Source organism: Scyliorhinus canicula, chromosome 1 (assembly GCF_902713615.1).
Source record: "Scyliorhinus canicula chromosome 1, sScyCan1.1, whole genome shotgun sequence".
Lineage (NCBI taxonomy): Eukaryota > Metazoa > Chordata > Chondrichthyes > Carcharhiniformes > Scyliorhinidae > Scyliorhinus > Scyliorhinus canicula.
The window spans coordinates 76,449,345-76,473,013 of record NC_052146.1 but is presented as its reverse complement, the minus strand read 5'-3'; the positions used below and the strand labels follow the sequence as shown (position 1 = coordinate 76,473,013).

The window sequence follows — 23,669 nt, the reverse complement described above, 5'->3', positions numbered from 1 at the left end:
AACAGGGCCAGAACGGTGGCACAGTGGTTAGCAATGAGAAATAAATCTGAAGGGTATAATAGGGAATAGGCAGGACAGAATAAGTGACCAATGGTTTCATGGTAGAAGGCCCAAAAGAGTGTAAATGGAAAAATGTATAGAGGTCCCATTCAGGATGAATATTTTACCTTCATGCAGCAGCTGAAACAGAAAGAATGGCAACCTCTGCTCTGGGTGAGCAGAGGTTGCCATCCAAGTCCAGAGCAAGTGTCAACTCGAAAGATAGGGTGGCATTCCTCACACTCTTGTATAGCTTCTTTGGAACACTAACAGATCAGAGAGAACAGGTACAGAATAAAGATGACAGGTAATTGGGAGCTCAGTTTATTGAGCAAGTGTGAACCCAAGTGGTCATTTGGTCTTCGCCATGTAGAGAGCATGCTGTGATCAGAAAATACAGTATACTACATGAAACTAATCTTCAAAATAAAATCACTTTCACCTGGAAGGAGAGTTTGGACGGTGAGAAGGAGGTAGAACAGCAAGTGTGGTACCTCCTAAACTCATGTGGAAGGCTGCCACAGAAGATGGGGATGTCTAAGGAATCGACCAAGGAAGGAAAGTCACTTCTGCATGCGGAAGGTGTGAAGGTGGGAGGTTTGGTGGCAGTACATGCTGGAAGTGGCTATTGAGCTGCTGAATATTAAGGCTGTGAGGAAGAGGGCAAAGGAAAACCCACAATGTTTATGTGAGGGGGGTGGGAAGGAGAATAGAGAGCTCAAGTATGAGAAACAAAATGGACAGTCGAGGGCAATCCTTGCTGGAGGGATCGGGAATAAAAAATTGCACCATCAGAACAGATGTGACAAATTGAAAGAATGGTAGCTCCACAAAAAAGACTATCCCTGCAGGCCCATTGTGTGAGCATGCTCCTGCCCTACCAAACTTATTTCCTCTTATCTTATCTAGACTCCATCCTCACTCCTCTTGTCCATTCCCTCCTCACCTACATCTGGGATTCCTCTGATGTCTTGCGTCATATTGATAGCTTCCAGTTTGTGGGCCCTAATCACCTCCTATTCACCATGGATGTGCAATTTCTTTACACCTCCATCTCACACCAGGGATGGCCTGAGAGCTCTGGGCTGCTTTCTCAAAGAGAGGCCTGGTCAATTCCCATTCACAATCACTCTCCTCTGCCTGGCTGAATTCGTTCTCTCTCTCCCTACAACTTCTCCTTTAACTCATCCATTTTCTCCAAATTAAAGGTATAGCAATGGGTACCCACATGGGTCCTAGCTACGCTTGCCTTTTTATGGGGTATGTGGAACATTCCTTGTTCCAGGCCTACTCGGGTCCCCTCCCACAACTCCTTTACCGTTGCACTGATGACTATTTTTGTGCCACTTCACGTCCGGACCTGGAAAAATTAATCAACTTCACATCCAGTTTCCACCCCTCCACCACTTCACCAGGTCCATCTCAGACACTTCCCTTCCTTGATCTTTCGGTCTCCATTTCCAGAAATAAACTATCTACTAATATCCACAAGAAGCCCACCGACTCCCACAGCTATCTGGACTACAGCTCTTCGCACCCTACACCTGTAAGGACTCCATCCCTTTCTCTCAGCCCCTTCGCCTCCGTCATATTTGTTCCGATGACACCACTTTCCAAAATGGTGCTTCAAAAATGTGTTCCTTCTTCCTCAACTGTGATTTTCCACCTATGACTGTTGACAGGGCCCTCAACAGTGTGCGGTCATCTCCCGCGGCACTACCCTTGCCCCCTCCCCTCCATCCCAGAACAAGGATAGAGTCCCCCACGTTCTCACATTTCACCCCACCAGCCTTCGTATGCAAAGCACAATCCTCCGCCATATTCGCCAACTCCAGCGTGATGCCACCACCAAATAAATCTTCCCTTCACTCCCTCTGTCAGCATTCCGCAGAGACCGTTCCCTCAGAGATAATCTAGTCCACTCCTCCCATACACAACACCTCTCCCATCACCCATGGGAACTTCCCATGCAATCACAGAAGGTGTAACACCTGCCCCTTTACCTCTTCCATGCTTAACATCTCATGCCAGGTTAAGCAGCGTTTCACTTGCACCTCTTCCAATTTGGTCTATTGCATTCGCTGCTGCCAATGTGGTCTCCTCTATTTCCGAGTGACCAAACACAGACTGGGTGATCGCTTTGCTAAATATCTTCAGTCTGTGCGCATTCGGGACCCTGACCTGCCTGATGCTTGCCATTTCAACAGAAGACCCTGCTCCCATGCCCACATGTCTGTTCTTGGCCTGCTGCAATGTTCCAGTGGAGCTCAACGTAAACTGGAGGAACACCATCTCATCTTCCGGTTAGGCACGAAGCAGCCTTCCAGTCTCAAGATCGAATTCAACAACTTGAGATGATTAGTTCTACCCCACCTCAACCCATTTGTTTTCACCCCGTTTCATTTTTACCACGTCTTTCTCTCATCCGCCCATCTCATCAACCTTTCATTAGCCTTTCTCCCCTTGGCTTCCCTCTTCCCCTCCCCACAAAGAACAAAGAAAAATACAGCACAAGACCAGATCCTTCAGCCCTCCAAGCCTGTGCCGACCATGCTGCCCATCTAAACTAAAATCTTCTATACTTCGGGGTCCGTATCCCTCTATTCCCATCCTATTTGTGTATTTTTCAAGACGCCCCTTAAACGTCACTATCGTCCCTGCTTCCACCACCTCCCCCGGCAGCAAGTTCCAGGCACCCACTACCCTCTGTAAATAAAAAATAAATAAAAAATAAGAAAAACTTGCCTCGTACATGAACCTTGCCCCTCGCACCTTAAACCTATGCCCCCTAGTAATTGACCCCTCTACCCTGGGAAAAAGTCTGACTATCCACTCCGTCTATGCCCCTCAATTTTGTAGACCTCTCATCAGGTCGCCCCTCAGCCTCCGCCGTTCCAGTGAGAACAAACAGTTTATTCAACCTCTCCTCATAGCTAATGCCCTCCATACCAGGCAACACCCTGGTAAATCTCTTCTGCACCCTCTCCAAAGCCTCCACATCTTTCTGGTGTGGCCAAACGAAGGTTCTTTTACAGCTGCAACATGATTTGCCAATTTTTATACTGAAATACTCAGATCTTTATACTCCCATTTACATCTATCACAGTGTACCCTCTTGTGGAGATACAGGCATTGGACTGGGGGGAGCACAGTAAGAAGTCTTACAACACCAGGTTAAAGTCCAACAAGTTTGTTTCTAATCATGGGCTTTTGGAGCACTGCTCCTTCCTCAGGTGAATCTACAGTTTAGCCTTTCACACCTTTTTGTTCTCTGGGGACTCTTTCCCCTTGCTTTCTGTGGCTATTAGCACCCTGTTTCCCAGAGTTTCTGTGGCTCATCTTTCATTCTCACTCCACAGCATAAATATTGCCTACTTTCTCAGTCTTTAGCTTTGACCATGGGTCATCTGGACTTTAAACGTTAGCTCTTTTCTCTCCCTACAGATGCTGCCAGACCTGCTGAGATTTTCCAGCATTTTCTTTTTGGTTTTATTTATGGTAGCTCAAGTGATTGAAATTTAATCCCAGAAAGGTGGAGAAGTCAAGAAAGACCATGTGAAAGGAGAGAGAGAGAGAAAGATAGAAATTTGAAGTCTGGTTGATACCATTTTTCCACTTCAGGGCAAGAACAGGAATCTGAAACGCAGCAATGTGTTCATTCCACTGGGGAAAAGGGAGATGGGATCATGGCCCACAGTAGGACTGGTCAGTTTCTATGTAGTTTGAATTGCTCCAGTACAGAATCTACTAACCTGTACTACTTAGCCACATGCAGCTCAGTAAGGATTCATGCGACACCCAACCTCAATTAGCACCAAAATAGATTTGATAGGTCAAGTGGTTTATTTCTTTTAATATTTTGCTTAATGGAATGATAGTTTTAAGCTTGGAAATCTTGAAATGTACCAGTCTTGTTTTTCATTATTTGCATTGAGTGCTAGTCAAGCACAATTAAATATACTTGTTATTAAGGTTCCTGACCTCATTTCAAAGGGGCTCTAAAGGTGCTATCAAGTACTAGTTGAACTTGCAGAAACGAGTAGAGTACAAGATAAACTAGATTGCTAAGAAAATAAACAAACCCATGTCCTACTGAAACAAGGTTTCCTTCAATCTTGGGGTACATCATTCTCCTTGACCGCTAACATTTTGCACCCATCAACTTTCATTTTGAGCAATGGTGGATTATTCCAACAGTAAAAATTATCCAAGTCTATTTGCCCCAAGTCACTGTCCACAATTCATATATCCGTTGACCAGTTCCACGAACTCCAGCACAATTCCACCCCAAACACATCTTCCCCTCACTTCCCCGGTCAGCATTCCAAAGAGACTATTCTCTCCGAGATTCCCAGGTCCACTCCACCCCCAAAACCTCACCCTCTTCCCACAGCACTTTTCCATGCAATTGCAGAAGGTGCAACACCTGCCCCATTATCTCCTCCCTGCAGACTATCCAACGGCCAGAACATTCGAAGCAGCGCTTCACATGCACCTCCTGCAATCTGGTCTATTGCATTTGTTATTCCCAACGCAGTCCATTCTACATTTGAGACTAAACGCAGACTGGTGACCATTTTGCAGTACACATTCAGTTCACTCGCAAGCAGGACGCAGACCTTCCAGTCGCTTGCCATTTCAACTCACCGTCCTGCTCTTATGTCCATCCTTGGCCTGCTGCAATATTCCAGTGAAGCCCAATGCGTTGCAATGTCCCAGTGAAGCCCATGGCAAAGTGGTGGAACAGCATTTCATCTTCAGATTAGTTCAATGGACTGTGGACTCTCTCCTCCACCTTCACCCATTTTTATTTCTATCAATTACATTTTATTTCTTCCAGTGATCCATTTTTCCCCTCGCCCCAGTCAGGCCATCTGTTTTTTGTTCCAGGTTGTCCTTTGGCACACTGCTTAACTTTCCTCTGCCATTTTGTGCCACCAGCAGCTTTCCTAGCCATCATCACCACCATGTACATTTCACGTCTTTCTATCCACAACATCTTGGTCAAACTTCACCCATCACTGGTCCTCTATCCAGTCCCACTACTCCATGCCTCCATGCCCCCCCCCCCCCCCCCGACAATGCAAATCTCAACCCATTTCCAGTTTTCTTTAGCTTTGACAAAGTTATTCAGACTCAAAATTACATTAGCTCCCTTCTCTCTCTACAGGTGTTGTCAGACCCACTGAGATTGTCCAGCATTTGCATTTGTTTCAGATTCCGGAGTCAGCAGCATTTGTTTTTGTTTCAGATTCCAGAGTCAGCAGCATTTGTTTTAGATTCCGGAGTCAGCAGTCATATGCTTTTACCGTTCATATATCCCATAAGGGCATGTTAAAATATGCAATTCTTCAGTATAAATTTTCGTACTTGATCCAAATGCTTCCTACAAATCTTTGCTACTTTTTTGGTTGCAATTTGATCACTTGAATTAGAATCAAGTTCAAACACCTCCCTCATAAAAAAAAATCATACTTGCCATATTTTGCAGCAGAGTTACGGTTTACATATTTTCATAGTTCAGACAGGAGCACAGGGTCATTCAAGCTTTCTCCACATCCTTTCAGTTCCCTCAATGTCAAGTGTCTTTGGCACGGAGGCAGTGGTGAGCACTGCTGCCACTCAGCACAGAGACCTGGGTTCAATTCTGACTCCTTGTGCATCACATGCTTCCCATACCTGTGTGGGTTCTCTGGGTGCTCCAGTTTTCTCCCACGGTCAAAAGATGTATAGATAAAGTGAATTGGCTATGCTAAATTGCCCCTAGGTGGGATGCTCTTTCCAGAGGGTCTGCACCTTCAAGCACCCACAGCTCAATCTTGTTCTCAATCTTAACTAGCTGATCTCTTATTTGGAAACAAAGTCCCCAGTCCATGGGAAACATCCTCCTGGCATTTATTCAGTCAAGCCCCTTAAGGATCTTTTACAGTTTCATTTAGATCATCAGGCCTAATCTAATAAATCGCTCAAGTGGGTAACTTTCTCATCATAGGAACCAATCTAGTGAAGCTTTGTTGCACTCCTTCTAGATGTACATCTTTCTTATGCAAGGAGATGAAATCTGCACACTATTCATATGACAAAATAAGTCAAAGTTGGGGAGGCCACACTTGGACTAAAGGCCAATATATTATTGGTCAATATATTATTGGCCTTGCTAATTTGTTTACATATTAACTTGATTGATTCATGTAAAAGAGCACCCAGGTTCCGTTATATACCAACATTTCCCATTGTCTCGCTATTCAACAAGTACTTTGCTTTATTCCCCTCCTAACAAAAAGTTTTCACACACTTGCTCACATCCGAGTGAGCAAGAACATGGCAATCTGTCTATCCCTCTGCACATCATCCTCAGTTTTAATGTCCACTTACTTTCGATTGTCAACAAATCTTTTATGCATTTGACTAGGTCCTCATCCACTGGAAATAGCCATGATCCAAATGAGAATCTTTGCAATATCCAGCTAGTTGCTGTCTGCCAACCTCAAATGACCCATGTATTCTTACTATTTTCTGTGCATGGATCAATCCATGCATTACACAGAATCCGTAAGACCCAATTTTGTGTCGTAACTTGTGGTGCAGCAATACTTTTGAAAATCTAAATGTACTTGGTTCCCTTGCCTACCATCTGCCAGCTACAAAGATGTCAAATATTTTTGATTTGGAGGAAAACATAACTGGTCTGATTAAGTTTGCAGACGACACAAAGGTTGGTGGAATTGCGGATAGCAATGAGGACCGTCAGAGGATACAGCAGGATTTTTAGATTGTTTGGAGACTTGGGTGGCGAGATGGCAGATGGAGTTTAATCCGAACAAATGTGAGGTAATGCATTTTGGAAGGTCTAATGCAGGTAGGGAATGTACAGTGAATGGTAGAACCCTCAAGAATATTGACAGTCAGACAGATCTAGGTGTACAGGTCCACAGGTCACTGAAAGGGGCAACGCAGGGAGAAGGTAGTCAAGAAGGCATACGGTATTCTTGCCTTCATTGGCCAGCGCATGGAGTATAAAAATTGGCAAGTCATGTTGCAGCTGTAAAGAATCTTAGTTAGGCCACATTTGGAGTATAGTGTTCTATTCTGGTCGCCACACTACCAGAAGGATGTGGAAGCTTTAGAGAGGGTGCATAAGAGATTTACCAGGATGTTGCCTAGTATGGAGGGCATTAGCTATGAGGAGAGGTTGAATAAATTTGGTTTGTTCTCACTGGAAGAAAGGAGGTTGAGGGGCGACCTGATAGAGGTCTACAAAATTATGAGCGGCATAGACAGAGTGGATAGTCAGACTTTTTCCCAGGGTAGAGGGGTCAATTACTAGGTTTTAAGTTTTAAGGTACAACGGGCAAGGTTTAGAAGAGATGCAAGTTTTTTTTTATTACTGAGGGTAGCGGGTGTCTGGAACTCGCTGCCAGAGGTGGTGGTGGAAGATGGGACAATAGTGACGTTTAAGGGGCATCTTGGCAAATACATGAATAGGATGGGAATAGAGGGATACGGACCCCGGAAGTGTAGACGATTTTAGTTCAGAGGGGCAGCATGGTTGGCGCAGGCTTAGAGGGCTGAAGGGGCTGTTCCTGTGCTGTACTTTTCTTGTTCTTTGTTCCTTCACAAATCCATGCTGCCTCTGTCCAATTACAAGAGTCTTAGTGCCCCATTCTCAGGAATAGTGGATTCTAGCCGTCAGACTGACCACTCCTCCCCCTTTCTTGAATATTTCTAGATTCCAATTCATGGGAACTGATGAAGCATCTAGGAAATATCAGCTATCACTATCTCTGTAGCTACCTCAAAACCTAGGACGTAGGTCTACAAGTCCAAAAATCTGTCAACCTTTTAGACCAATACTAGTTTATTTCAAGTTCCTCAGTTTGACACCGTTTCACAAGAGATCTAATGCAGTGCTCAAGTTAAGCCATCACGATAGCAGGACTCGCATGTTTGTTCCCCAAGATCAATGCTCAAGTTTGGTTTAACATATAATGCCTATTTAACTGCTCATTTTGTTTACAACTGCAGACTGGAAAATACTTGTTTTCTTCAAAATCTACCAAATTTGATATGGCCCTAATGCCAGATTTTCATTTCACAGTTCATTCAAGACAAAAACATCAGACTAGCTTGAAAGTCTGTAAAGTTTAAGTCACGCATTTCTTTGCATTCAAAAAGATCTTACCAGCAAGTCTTTCAAGTTCTTCATGTGGAGTAGATCGCAAGCTACTGGATCGACTACCTGGTCTACTCAAGTTACTCGAGAACCACTGGCTGAACCGGCTGGATGACACAGATCCTTCGCCCAGCACCTCTTCAATCATCTAATCAATAAAACAAAAACAAATATTATATGTCATAATCAAGTCAAATTCAATGAGCAAACTACACAGAAGAGCTTTGAACTTACGTCATCATACAGTGATTTGGTGCTAAATTTGGATGATGAGTTTGAACTCCATTTCCCAACACGACAGATGGGGCAGCTGACAGCATCTCCACATCGTTGGCTGGCTGCTCAATTAGTGCAACAGACATCACCCCCTCCCAAAAAAATCATAACACCATTTAATTTAAGTTACACATCCATTCATAGTTAGTGATGGGCATAATAATAGACAATCAATTGAGCTTTTATTGGCATCCTTAAATATCACTAATTTGGTAAGAAGTGTGCGACCACACCAAACTAGTTGAGAGGCTCTAAATATTCAAAGTTAATATTTTAAGTCAGTGATCTCATTAGCCCTGTATCAAATAATACTGGAGACGTAATAATACATCAATAGAGGGCGAAGGGTAGACCATACAACTAAGTCTGTATTGCTATTCTTTATAATCATAGCTGATCTGCCTCGGCTCCACAGTTCTATTCTACTTTCCTATCCATACAATTCATGAAAGACCAAAACTTCATCTCAGTGTTATTCAATGATGAAGCATTTGCAACCTTCTGGAATAGAGAATTCCAAAGATCACATTCCCAAGTGAAAACATTTCTCATTTTATTCCTACATGATCAACTCCTTATTTCAAGACTGTGCCCCTCTTGTTCTAGCTTCTCCAGCCAAGGAAAAGAACGGTGTCTACCTTGTCAAGCACCTTCAGAAGAGTGTCCCAATGGGACTGACTCATTCTTTTAAACTAGAGTATATAGGCACAATTTACTTAGTCCATCATACCCTCTTGGGACCAATCTCATGAACCTTCATTGTACCATCTCCAATGTAGGTATATTCTTCCTTAAATATGGATACCGAAACAGCACATAGTATTACCAGTTTCAGTCCTGCAACTATTGGTCCAGACTTCCTTATCCCTGCACTCCAATCACCTTTAGAATAGGCCAACATACCATTTGCCTTCCAATTGCTTGCAATACTAATGGCACCATCATTTCAAAGGAAGTGAAAACTTACACAGCTTCAATGTCCCAGAGAATAAGTTGCACATTAGAAATATTTACAAGAGTCACATTCCCTTGAAAGGCATGTTGTCTGAACAATTAATTTGAAAATTTACAGGTCGATTTGAAGCATCTCTTCTGGCTTTTTGAATTTTGCCGTGCAATAAGACTTGGGCCAAAATGGCAGGTTTCTTTACGGTCAATACCTTGGAAGTTTCATTGATGCCAGAGACCTTTAGACAGTTGATGACTCACTTTTTAAAATCCAGCATTACCTAAAAATTGAATATTTTTTCTCCTTCCAACTTAAAAAAAACAGTTGCAAATGTTAGATGTTAGATTCCTTCAGGTACATCTATACACAACAGAAATGCACTTGTGCAGTGCACAGCTTCAGTCAAAGCTCACCACAGCAAACCGCAAATGTGAATTCCAAAAATCTTCAAGGCTGGACAATTGAATTCACCTTTAAAGAAATGCAAACCTTCTTCATTGCCAGCATGGTCCATGATAATCCATAGCAAACAAAATTAATTTATGCATTTTTAAAAAGCAGCTTTGTTGCCTTTGCTTATTGCTCTACCCATCCCTCCAAATCAAAAAAAGGGTGCAAAATAAATGTAATAGATCGTAGGGTCTTTTGACAATGTTTGATATGTCAACATCCTGCATCTAGCAACATCAAACTTCTCCCTTCCATAAGCCCAGCCAGCAGCTCATGCACACACTCGAGTTCCTAACTACCGAAGTTATACTTTTACATCTCAAGCTCAGCTGTTGACACTTCCTGGGTTTCATCTCCACCCGATTCACAAATGTTCTATTTTCTTCAACCATCACCCTTCAACCAATGGAACAGGTGTTCCACTCAAGATCCTTGATGTACTCTTAAACTTGTCAATGCACCCAGAGGGCAGGACGGTGACAGTGGTTAGCACAGTTGCTTCACAGCGCCAGGGTTCCAGGTTCAATTCCCAGCTTGGTTCACTGTATTCTGAGTCTGCACGTGTCTGCGTGGGTTTCTTCCGGGTGCTCCGGTTTCCTCCCACAGTCCAAAATGATGTGCAGGTAAGGTGGATTGGCCATGCTAAATTGCTCTTAAGTATCCAAAAAGGTTGGGTTGGGTTACAGGGATAATAGGGTGTGGGTTTGAGCAGGTTTCTCATTCCAAGGGCCAGTCCAGATTCAATGGGCTGAATGGCCTCCTTCCGCACCGTAAATCTATTCTATGACCCCAAGGGTATGAAACTACCCTGATCAGTATCACTGTCCCTCCTATTCCTCAACATCTGTAAGATCAACTGATCATTGCATTGATTTTCATAAAGCTCCATTTCTATGACCCCAACATCTCAGCAAATGTTCTTCCGCCCAGAGCTTCATAGAATAGAATCCCTACAGTGCAGAAGCAAGCCATTCAGCCTATCGAGTCTGCACCAACCCTCCATAAGTGCACCCTACCCAGGCCCACTCCCCCACCCTGGCCCTGTAACCCCACCCAGGGACAATTTAGCATATCTAATCCACCTAACCTGCACATCTTTGGACAGTGGGAGGAAGTCCATGCAGACACAGGAAGACTATGCAAACTCCACACAGACAGTCACCCACGGTCAGAATCGAACTAAGATGCCTGGCACTGAGCCAGGAGAGCTGGCCCACTAGGCTGCCCATATTTGTTCCACTTGCTGTTTTCCCTGCCTCGCTAACATCCTGGATGACCATCTGTTTCAGGAGAAATATCATCTGTTTTCTTCTTTCAATCCTCAATCACTCCCCACATAGTCAGTGCTACAGCTGAGCTTTTGAGACACTGAATTTGGACCAAACACATGGTGCTCTAGAAGTTGCAAACCATACAAATATGGAGACGACTGCCATTTTAGTCAGTCACATCAGCCAATTCAAATTACTGGGCGTCCTTCACACTGAGCAAACATTGGCCCTTGAAACGCAAGTCAGTGGCATCACTAAACAGACCCTCAAAGTCCTACTGGACAATTCATTCCAATGCCCTTCCACCCCACTCTCTTCATCCCATCACTGGGCACAGTCTTGCCCTCTGGAATCCACTTCCCATGCTCAGCTGAAAATAATGGAGGGCATTGCTGCAAGACAAACAAGCAAATTGTACACATGCCAACAATAAGCAGTTTTAAACAATTGGGGTGTTACAGGGAGCAGTTACGAGTTAATTCAAGGCAATAAAATGTGCTAAATGATTGGCAAAAGGAAGGCCTATGTAACACTGAATCCATGTCCAGAGCTCACTTCCAACCTTCAACTCTCCATCCAATAACACCTCTTCAGCCAGGGCAGTACTAAAAGCAGCCACATGGTCTGTGGCCCAAACACACCACCCCTCCCCCTCCTTGTCAAAATCACACTAAATGTTTCAATCAAGCTGATACTTGTAACAATTACCAATGTTACTGCACATACTCCTAATATCAGACAGTTCACAGAAAGGGAAGAGTACCGAATTATCAAGCTAGCTAGAAGTTAGAATCTTAAGGCACTTGCACTTTACAACAGATAGCTCCAGTACTTTTATTACAAATAGCAGCATAGGTTTAAAACATTGCATGCTGTGAATATCCATCACCTTAAATGCACCAGTGTACAAGTGTATTTTCATGGTCCAACATATTCACCTGTACCTATATCCAACAGTAATGTCTTTTAAATAGTTTTAGGTGCCCCATAGAGACAAGTCCAATTAACATTTTAAGTCACCTCAAACAAAAAAGCAACATAGATAGTGATTTCTGTGAATTCATGACCACCCACACAAAACATACAAATAACTAAATTCCATTGCAATGATAAATAAATCCTCCAAATCAAGGCTGGAACATTTATGGGGCTAGGCAGGAAAAACAGCAATCAGATGACAATGGGAAAGAAGGCAGGGATGAAATGAAGCATGCCTTGAACATTAGCATCCAGAAAGTATTATAATGGTGCTGTGGTGTACATTTTGGAATCTACCATCATCATATGCTGGTGATAAGGTCTGATCAAGTGAATTGGAAGGCAAAAAAGGTTTTCAAACACAAATATGCATTTGCCATCTTGTTAAGCATTCCCAGTATAAGCCAAGTATGGGTCAGAGGTTTTCCACCTTGAATCCATTATGCAACAGTGGTTGGCTACTTGTGGATTAAAATATCATTGCACTCCCCTGCCCGAACACCAGAAGTGTCTGCTTACCGATGCCAGTCCAGGGACACTCTTTTCCATGTTAAAGAACTCATTGAAGTCAAAATCCCCTGGTGTTGATTCAGGTAAAACAGCTTCCTGAGGAACTTCTTGGTCAGCTTCTGTTGCAGGAACACTGGATGTATCTGCTTCTTGACCACTACCGCCATTGCATTCTATACCTAGAAAGACCATGAACTTTATTTTATCACAATTATTTGTTAGGCAATCCAATTCAAGGACTTGAGCAAAATCACACAATACATGACAAAACCCGGGAGGCTACATTTCACCAATGGAAGCAGAGCACACAAAAAAAAACACTTTGGACTAAACAAAATCATATCCAGCTGTGTCACTTGCTAATGCTGATTTTGGTAGAGTGAAAAAAAATCATTAAAAAGCCATACTGGAGCCCATTTTTAAAATTACCTATTGAACTTTCAATGCTCATTCCTCCTACAGTTTTTCTAGTTCAACAATCTTCAACCAAGACCACTGCATCCTCCTTTCCAAATCTATATTGGTAGCTTCTGCCTCAACTAACCTTTAAAGTCAACTCTACCTCAGAACTCCAAAGCAATTTCTCATGCGCCATTTTAAATATCTTAAAATGTGGCCCCTCATTCTTGACCATTCAACTGCTAGTTTGATTCCATCTACCCAGTCAGATACAGCAGACAGAAGCCATGTAGCCAACTGTTTGTTCCAGTTTTTTTTAAAACAGCTGCCAATGATTCGTACTCCCCCACTGTTACCCCATAACCAGGCAAATATCTGCTTTCAATAGCTCTGTGCACTCCCACCATCCCAGATCACAAATTGCTGGGTAAAATAAAATCCTCTCCCTGGTGTCATTAAGAAATGCTTTTGTCTTATCACATAGCTTCAGTGATGTCATTGTGTGGGTGGAGCTGGGCTTTGGCTGTGGTTTTAATTTCGCTTTGGTTTGGAGCTAGTTTGTGGCTCTTTTTTACTTTTGTTTTCACATTTGGCTGCTGTACTCAGACAGGAGTATCTTGGCCTGTATCTCTATCTTCATTTTAAAAGCTATTTCCAGACTGTTAGATAATTTGAAAAGAGATAATTGCTTTCTGGAAGAAATTCAAACCTACTGTTTTGGAAAGGAAACAAGAGTATCAATACCAGGTCTTGAATGCCGTGTGCTGGGCCACACCTTTGAAAAGGGGCTTCTAGTTTATGGGATCTTGTTATTAAATTGGAACAGTTAAGGGGATTCATTAAGGGTTATGAATAGATTACTGTAGCTGTGTGGGGTATGTGTTTGTAGTTGATAAAAATGCTTACTGTGTTTATAAAAATGTTAGCTAAATTCGTAGAATAAAGCTTATTTTTTGATTAAAAGCACCCAAAACCTCTGTTGAATAACACCTGAAAGGCAGGCCCTTGTGCTCATCGTAACCAAAAATCAATAAACCGTTGTTGGTCAGGTGAACTCCATGATATATTTTGGAGTTTTCTAAACGCTGGCCCATAACAAATGCCAGATCTCAAATTAGTCAGTAGACAATTTTGCTTCTGAAAAATGTTTCCTTATTGACCCTAACAAAGCACTTTTGGTGTCACTACATAACCAAAGTCCCCCTCCTGATTTTGTAAATATCCATTACACCCTCCAAAGTGTTTACATCGTTCTGTGCCATTTCCAAATTTGTACTAGATACTCTAGCAAGAGTCTGATGCACGATCAAAATGTTGGTTGCTTTCATACTTGTATTTTTCAATGATGAAAGATTCCATATGGATTTCAGTCTTTTCACATGTACTGTTGCCTTGAAAGATTTGCTTATGTGCAGTTTCAGGTATTCTCCTGCACCCCTGCAAGGTACTACTTTTCCCCTCATTCTACCTAACCTAACAAAAGGAACATGGCTTTAAACCACATCATAGTGGGTGGGCATGATCACAGGTCAGCTCCACTCTATTCCAACACTCTTGCATCAGTTAGGTCATGGGCACAAATTCCATCCTAAAGACTAGAACATGTAATTGGGCCAATGTTTCTGCCCAATGTGGAGTTCTTGATTCCAGGGAATTAAGCTATGAGAACAGGGTGGGATGGAGGCACTCACTCAGGGCTGACAAGGCCGTGGTAAAAGTTGGCAAAATCAGTCCTAGACTCATTAGGAGACAACTGCCACAGCCCAGAGTCTGATAATGCCGTTTCAAATGCCACCCCCTGAACACCCTCTAACACAAAACACCAGCCTACCACAGACAAAGCATGCACCTGTGCCCAGCTTACTGAGATGCATCCGAGGAAGACCCTAGGGTATGGGAGGAAAAAGCAAAATTATGGGACAGCCCTGGGAAACTGGCACGGGTTGGTCACCCCGGACATTATGAGTTTGCCTCATCCGGCTAAACCCTGCCGCCAACTATAAAACATTTATTTGACCTGTTGTGCCCAGTAAAAGCATATCTTATCCATACAAATATGAACTCTGCTCTTGGAAAGTCTATGGAACATTTAAAATGGGCATGGTTGCCAAGCATCATGCAACCATTGCAACTCATGAAAGTTTACCAAAGTTTATAATTAAAACCACTGAAACCATCCAGAGCTGCATTCCAATTCACAAACATCCAACTTGGTGATCTGCTGGCTCCTACCCCAAAAGGTTGAAATCCAAAGACTCTGATGAAGGAAAAGAGAAGAGACCTTGACCAAATTCTCAATGGCTCACCAGCCAATTTGCAAATGTTTACCCTTGCAAAAGGATTTGTGCAGGGGCATGATGGGTGTCTAACTTGTACATCCACATTAGGATCAAGAACAATTAAGAATCACCATGTTCAACGAGAATAATTTATACTCCATTCCAACTTAAGATGTCAATCCTTACAACTTCAGTGAACAACCAAACTTGCCTTCTTTAAGAGTTTCTGATCGCTTCCTCCACCGCTTCGGCCGTCTTGGATCCTCCATTAGTACTTTATCATCGAAGCCCGTCAGCTCAATTGTTTCTGACTGACTGGTGGGGCCAGCAGAGAACCATTCTGGCTCCTCTTCAGTGTATGAATCACATCGTCTCCGCTCACCGAAAACACGTTTACCATCACCATACTCCCTCTGCAAAGCAAGAGGGAAAAAAGATTGTTGGCAGGAGTTAATTTTCTTTGGGAGGAGCAAGGGCAGTGATGCAAACCCATTAAGTTATGAATATTTAAACAGGCTGCAATCTCGGTCATGTTTACAATTTCTACATGTGAGCATTTCAGTTTACAAGTTTGAGTCTTTGGGGACCAATATTCAATGGGTTACCACCCTGCACAACAAACAAATGTAAATTTAATGCAACAATAGGCACTTCATTCAAGTGGGTGCATTGGAATGGCTGCAAGTACTCAATTCACATTACTTACCCTTCAATAACTGGAAGGGATCGAGTCTAGGAGGGACTGAAAGTGGCAATATAATGTTTAAAAAGCTAATCACCTTAAAAAGTAAACTTGTGAATTCGCGAGATGCTAAAAAGAAAACCCTCAGCAAACATGCTGAGCTTCCAGTTCAATGTTGCCCACATAGTCCAAACTTACTTGGATGCTGAAAACTGTTAGATCATGGATCCCAAAAATAACCCTTAAAAAAGCCTTTCCCATTGTTCTCTTAAATACACAAATAATCAATTTCCACATGAGCTTCCAGTCCATGTGTCAACATTCATTCCTACCCCACGTCTTTTACAGCCATCTCACCTCATCCAGCGGCCATGACCTATTTTTCCTCCAATACTACCCAGAGAAATGAATTTCAGTTGGCAAGTGAACTTGGACCTGTGGTTCTATGCCACAATTACTTTAAGCCACTGGCTAATCTTTCCAGTCATAATGTAGAAGGTGGCATACAAAAGCCAAGTGAAATCTAGTAACACATCTAACCCGAAAGCGTTTTTCCTTGTAATCTCGATCCCGGCCCTCTCGCACATCTCTGTCACGCAAGTCTTTGTCACGGCCATCTCGATCAAAGGTCCTTGATGTAATTATCCGTCCACTGCCAATTCTCCGTTGGCCTCCCAATCCACGGATATTTTCATTTTCTTTATTTTCCAGTGGGCTTCCAGATCTCCTGGAGTTAGGAGCATTAATCACGTGACAGCCCCCACCAAAGCTCCGCCGCTGTGGACTGAGCACTACGTCAATATCTTCTTCCTTGATTCTCTCTCGTGGATCTAGAGACAACAGACAACTTATCAGGAAACTTCACAAGTGGGTTTGAAAACATCCTGCTCAATCACAAGCACAAGTTTTTTTTGCTAGCTTTCCTAATAAAACACAAGTAGCTACTGCCACAGCCAGAGTAACCCTTCGATATCTTGATCAAAAATGGGCTGCTCCATACGAGACAATAAATGTCAATTTAAAATATGTGGCAGCACTGCAGACCTCTTGTATTTTGAGATCACTGGGAGCATGAAGCAGACCAGCAACCAAATCTGGGAGCTTCAGGGTTTCTATAGCATACTTACAACACTGTCAACTTCAGGAAAGATTCAATTGCTGCATTCTCCCACTAGGGAAATGGTTGAACTGGCAAATTGCTAGTTCACAAAAGGACAGAGATAAACCAGTCTTTTGTCGGCAAAGTTTAACAATTCTTTAGCTAAAAGAGCACAGTAAGAAGTCTTACAACACCAGGTTAAAGTCCAACAGGTTTGTTTCAAACACGAGCTTTCGGAGCACGGCTCCTTCACCTGAAGAAGGAGCCGTGCTCCGAAAGCTCGTGTTTGAAACAAACCTGTTGGACTTTAACCTGGTGTTGTAAGACTTCTTACTGTGCTCACCCCAGTCCAACGCCGGCATCTCCACATCTTAGCTAAAAGAAGCATGGGTTAATTAATGAGCTTCACAGATTGATTAAAGGCAAGTCTTAATTTATTTCAATTCAGTGGGAAATGAATGGGATTAAGGAATGCAGTATACACAAGTTGCATCACATTGAGGTTTTTTATGGCTCAAGAAAATTCAGATATGACAAAAGGGATTGCAGCATTTATGCAAATTTTGTTAACTGGATGTTGCTTAGTTAGCAGTTGAAAGGGGTGCATTTCAACATCACACCCAAGTTATTTTCAGGTTTGGGCATTAAGGACGTTGGGACTTGCAACAAGCCAGGATAAAAAAGAAAATTTGAGGAGATAGTGATACGGCAAACAAAATTGGCAAGGAATCAATAGTGGAGCAAAAGCAAGAGAAAGAAGAGGACGTGGAGACCACCCAAGATGTGGAGACAACCAAGTTCCAACTCATCAGATCGCCTAAAATTGCTAGTTCAGGTAGTTAAAGACATTCAATACGCAAAGTTTTGGCTTTAGGATCAAAGGCATAAAGTACCAGTGCAGTTTAGAGCATTCCATTGTTAAAAAATGACTTTATAGAGCAACAAGTAGGATCACTTAAGGGATTGTAATTGCAAGGTAGACCCAAGATAACAGAAAAGTTAATATTGCAACAGTTGAAGTAGAGACAACTGAACATTTTCAGACATTCAATTTTGTTTGTGAATATGGCAATTCCCTATTCAGTTAGGGAATCAATAAGGCATTAATTTAAAGTTAACCCAAGTGAGGAGAGGGGTTAGAAAATACTTTGCACAAAAAGGATTATTGGAGCAAATACATGAAATGGTTTCAGCACAGGAGGCATCCATTCAAGTCAATGCTAGCTCTTTTCCAAGAGCTAGTTCCACTCTTCTCATCTTCCCCACAAGTCCTGCAAATTCTCCCCAATTCTTCATCAATTCCCATTGTAAGTCACAACTGAACCTGCCCCATCACTAACAAGCAGTGCATTCCAGATCAGAGGCAGCTCCTGTGTAACATACAGCATTGTGTTTGGATGCTGCCATGGGGTGGCTGAGTCAGAAACTATTAGGAAGCATGCAGAAAAGGGAGGAGCAGAGTAACATTTGTTTTGAGAGCCAGCACAGATTTCAAATGGACACTGCTTATAAATGACTTATCACATGCTCAAGACATGCCCAAGCACTTGCAGGCAGTGAGTTTCATTTTGTAAAGCAATTTCTTATGTAGATAAATGCAATACCCAATGTAGACATCGCAAACGATTGAGACAAACAGCAATTCTGTTGACTGCATATTCAAAGTTAACTGGTCAATGCTGGTTTGAGGACAAAAATGCTGCCAAATATGTTCTAGATTCATCAGAATCACCTTTAATGCCTCTGCTGAAAGACAACACTTCTTTTAAATTTAGAGTTCACTTTTTCCAATTAAGGGGCAATTTAGTGTGGCCAATCCACCTAGCCTGCACATCTTTGGGTTGTGGGGCGAGACCCACGCAGACACTGGGCGGACGTGCAAACTCTACACAGACAGTGACCCAGGGCTGGGATCGAACCTGGATTGGCACTGTGAGGCAGCAGTGCTAACCACTGCACCGCTGTGCCACCCCTGTGTTGGAAATAGCTGGAAGTGCTTTTTCAATTAATTCCCCTTTAACATTTTCAAGCCTCTGGGCTTGCTGAAAACCCTATAGGCTTTGAACTGTATTGTTTACTTTCAGTTTCATATTCCATACTTTTTATATGCCTCCTGATTGACAAGTCCAGGCGATTTCAAAGGAGAGTTGAGCTTTGTTTTTATAGTTCTCCACAGTCCATTAACTCTGAAATGCTTCCTCTGTCAGCAGGTGCTGTTTCTAACCACAGTTTTTTCATGGAGGCCTTTTCTTTGTTCTGATGTACTTCCTGGAAGGACCAGGTGCTGGGAGAGTGTTGCTCCCCTGGCAATGCCAACCTCACTGTGCCAAGGGACAGTGCTGGGTTAGCACAGCCAAGGCACGGGGCTTGAAGCAGGGGCTGTGGGGGAGCTTTGGGAGTGGGGAGGGGGGCTAACCAGCATTTGTAGCGATGGCAGGAGGGGGGTGTTTAGCCTGTAGGATTATTCTGAGATTAAGGGGACTCCAAACCCAGGATCCAGCCTTGCCGGCTCCTTCGGGTCCCACGCAAGGGATCTCCCCCGGCACGGTTCCCTGCCCAGGAAAGAGTTAGAAATTTTGGGGGGGGGGGGGGGGGGGGGGGGGAATTGCCGCCACTCGAATTTCTCGGTCGCAGCCCTTGGGAATGCCTTCACTCTATGGACAAGTAAATGTTGACCATGTCAACCATGACCACCACCTGTTAATGAACAAGTAAAAGAGCTCATTGTAATTTAAGCTGATTTCGTTCTAGTTGAATCTGTCTAGCTTACAGATTCATCAACAATGGAAGGCATGCGTGAGATTTGTTGTTGTGCAGGTAGAAGGATGCTGTATTTGCACATATGGCTGCCTGGTCTGGTTGGGAAATCAATGAAATGAAAATCGTTTATGGTCACAAGTAGGCTTCAAATGAAGTTACTGTGAAAAGCCCCTAGTCGCCACATTCTGGCACCTGTTTGGGGAGGCTGGTACGGGGATTGAACCGTGCTGCTGGCCCACGCAAACACGGAGAATGTGCAAACTCTACATGGACAGTGACCCAGAGCCAGGATCGAACCTGGGATCTCGGCGACGTGAGGCAGCAGGGCGAACCCACTGCGCCACCATGGTGCCTGAAAAACACTCCTAAATATGCAGCCACCCTACACTATTACCCATTTAGTTTGCGTTTTCAAATCTTAAGTGACAGTCAATGCCATTACCCTTCTGACTTGGCAGAGTTGACACTTGGCAAGGATCGGGTTACTCGGATCTGAACTAGTTGCTCGAGAGGTCTGGGCTCAGGCTGTTGTTTCTGTCAGCCACCTGATCTGGTCAGTGGGGAAACATTTAAAAATCATACAATTTCTGCCATTGGCCATTGCATTAAGAAGTTCAGGGGTATGAAAGGAATAGTGCGGGGGGGGAAAACAGCATAGGGTGTCCTTGTATGCCGATGACTTGCTGTTACACGTGTCGGAACAGAGTGCGTCAATAGGGGGAATATTGGAGCTGCTTCGGGTGTTTGGACCTTTCTCTGGGTACAAACTAAATCTAGACAAGACTGAGTATTTTATGGTGTCTCGGCTGGGGGTGGGGGCAGGGGGCTGCCATCCCATAAGGCAGGGGCTCACTTTAGATACCTGGGGGTGCAGGTTGCCTGGGAGTAGGGGGTGCTCCGCAGGTACAACATTTTTAGTTTGGTGGGGAGTCTGAAAGCTGATCTGGCAAGGTGTGATGGTCTCCCTCTTGTCACTGGCAGGTCAGGGGTTGGGTACAGGCAGTCAAAATGAACATGTTGCCACGATTTTTGTTTATTTTCCAATGCCTGCCGATTTTCCTACCAAAGGCATTTTCAGAGGGATTGAAGGAATGATTACCTCGTTCATATGGGGAGGGAAGGTGGCCAGAGTGAAAGGTGCTGCCACAGAGGGGAAGGCAGGCAGGGGGTTTGGGTCTTCCGACCCTCATGTATTATTACTGGGTGGCGAATGTGGAGAAGGTGTGAGTTGGGTTAGAGGGGTTGATTCCCAGTGGATCAGAATGGAGGAGTGTTTGTGCAGGGGGTCGATATTGAAAGCACTAGCGACAGCACCGCTCCCGATGGCCCCGTGGAAATACTCAGCAAGTCCAGTAATAATAGCTTCATTGAGAATTTGGAGGCAGTTTCGCCAACACTTCGGGTTGGGGGCAGGGTCAAGGCAAATGCCGATTTGGGGAACCACAGATTTGAACCAGGGATGTGGGGTGGAAATTTTCAGAAATGGGAGGAGAAGGGGATTAAGACACTAAAAGATTTGTTTCTTGGGGGTCAGGTTGCAAGATTGAAGGAGCTGGAAGCAAAGTATGGGCTGGAGCAGGGGTAAAAGTTTAGATACATGCAGATTTGATTTTGCCAGAAAGGAGATACAGAGCTTCCCGGTGGAGCCAGCCTCCAAATTGCTGGAGGAGGTGCTGACGACAGGGGGACTGGAGCAGGGGGTAGTGTCGGCAGTTTACACAGCTATTGTAGAAGGGGAGAAGGCACCACTGAAAGGGATCAAAGTAAAGTGGGAGGAAGAGTTGGGAGAGGATATGGAGGAGGGGTTCTGGTGTGAGGTGCTCCAGAGAGTGAATGCCTCCACCTTGTGCACAAGGTTGGGGCGGAGGAGGATCCTGATGGGATGGAGAGCAATCTCTGCACCCTGGCATGGCGGGGGGGAGGGGGAGGAACCTGTTGGAATTCTTGACTCTTGAGGTGGTCAAGTTTGAACTGAGGGGAAGGATGGAAGGGTTCTACAATTCATGGGCAATATTAATTATGCACTTTCAAGAACTGGATAACATCGAACATTAGTTGAGGGGGGGGGGGGGGGAGAAAGAGGAGAAAGAGAGGAAGGAGGAGGCTGTGTGTGCTAATGTTGACTGTGGGTGATTCCGGATTCCTTTTTATCATTTGTTTATGAGAACATGCGGGCTAACGTTTGGGGTTTGGTGAGAGGATGGGATCGTTGTTATTTATATGGGAACTGACATTCATTACTGATTATTGTTTATTGTTGGTGGGTGTAAATTTGGGAGAAAATGTGAAAAAGCAGGAGAATAAAAATATATATATTTTTTTAATTATACAATTTCTGACATCTCCAGTGTACCCTTATCCATTAAAGATCCCTGCCTGCTCGGCAAACTGAGGCAATTTTGTGCTATGGGCAAACACCTTCAACTTTCCTTCTGGTTCAAAGCTGCTGTTATCAAGTTACATCAGTGACTCTAGGATTTAAAGCTCAATTAGAATGTTTCTGAAAACCTAAAAACTTCTGACCATCTGGATCTTTGAATATTGGGTAATTTAACATTCTGCCAATCCTTTTAGAACTTGCACACTGGTTATACCATATTTACAATAGCAGAAATCCAATGCATATTTGAAGTCATTCTGGTGAATTTAAGAAGCAGTGACCAATTTGAAGGTGGCTGCGTTTGTAGTGCTGTAGCAGACAGAGGATTGATCTGAACATTGCCACATAGTTAGCCGTTCACATTGTAAATGCCTTAGCTGCAGTCTGGCTTGGACAAGCAGAAAACAGAAGAGAAACATGCAAATTGTGCAGAGGACAAATGGCACATCTTGCTGTTAACTGAACTTCCAAGTTTGCACTGCCCTGTTGCATTTTATACCATATCAGACATTCAATTCTGGATCAACTATCTGGTTATATGTTCATTGACTGGTCTGACAAGATGTGCAACAATTATCTAAGAGATTCATGCTGACTAACTACATTGAGCTGTTTCTCAAAACCACAGCAAACAACCTGGCTGTGTAGGATCCAACTGGAACATATGGCTCATGTAGCAGTATGAATGACAAGCCATTATCTTCAAATCTGTGTGAGGCTTCTTTCAGATAGACAGCTTTTTAGATTAATTGCCCCAAAACTCAAAAATAAAAGCAATGAACACAACAGGATTACCATACAAAGTAAATAAACTAAACCCAATTTAAATACAAGTGCAACATTTGGTTTGAAGTAGCAAGTAAATCCATGACCACTTAAGAATTTCAGTATCTGCCTTCTCAAGAACAAGGTCTGCAGTGCAGGACAAGATGAAACTGACATGGGAATGAGCGACTGAGAGGGACCTTTTAAATGCATCAGAAGGCATGATATACAATTGAACTGGAGCCCTTCAAACACTACCTAAAATGTTCGCTGGAATGAGAAAGTCACTGGCAAGATCAGCATTTATTGCTCATCCCCAATTAGGTGAACTGAGTGGTTTGCTAGGCCATTTTAGAAGGATCAGGACAGCAGATACCCTCAAGTTATATTTTAGGGCAGGCGGATGTGGCAATGTTGCAGGAGACTCACTTGAGAGTAGTAGACCAGGTGCGCCTGAGAAGGGGGTGGGTGGGACAGGTGTTCCACTCAGACTTGGACGCAAAGAACCGGGGGGTGGCGATTTTGGTGGGAAAGAGGGCGTCGTTCGTGGCGGCGCAGGTGGTAGCAGATAAGGAGGGTAGGTACGTGATGGTGAAGGGTAGGCTGCAGGGAGAGAATGTGGTGCTGGTAAATGTATATGCCCCGAATTGGGATGACGC

General features: G+C 43.6%; 1 protein-coding gene across 3 annotated transcripts in view; it reads right to left on the bottom strand.

The window, feature by feature from the left end:
- eif4enif1 (eukaryotic translation initiation factor 4E nuclear import factor 1) overlaps nucleotides 1–23,669 on the bottom strand; it is a 78,838-nt gene that overhangs the window by 41,735 nt on the left and 13,434 nt on the right. For 2 of the 3 annotated variants that reach the window (XM_038793430.1, XM_038793436.1), the window contains exons 5-8: nucleotides 16,547–16,836; nucleotides 15,536–15,737; nucleotides 12,656–12,825; nucleotides 8,222–8,360 (exon numbers count right to left, since the gene is read on the bottom strand). In XM_038793430.1, the coding sequence (XP_038649358.1) occupies nucleotides 8,222–8,360; nucleotides 12,656–12,825; nucleotides 15,536–15,737; nucleotides 16,547–16,836 (801 nt within the window). The remainder of the gene's footprint in view (nucleotides 1–8,221; nucleotides 8,361–12,655; nucleotides 12,826–15,535; nucleotides 15,738–16,546; nucleotides 16,837–23,669) is intronic. The other variant, XM_038793440.1, reaches the window with a different exon arrangement.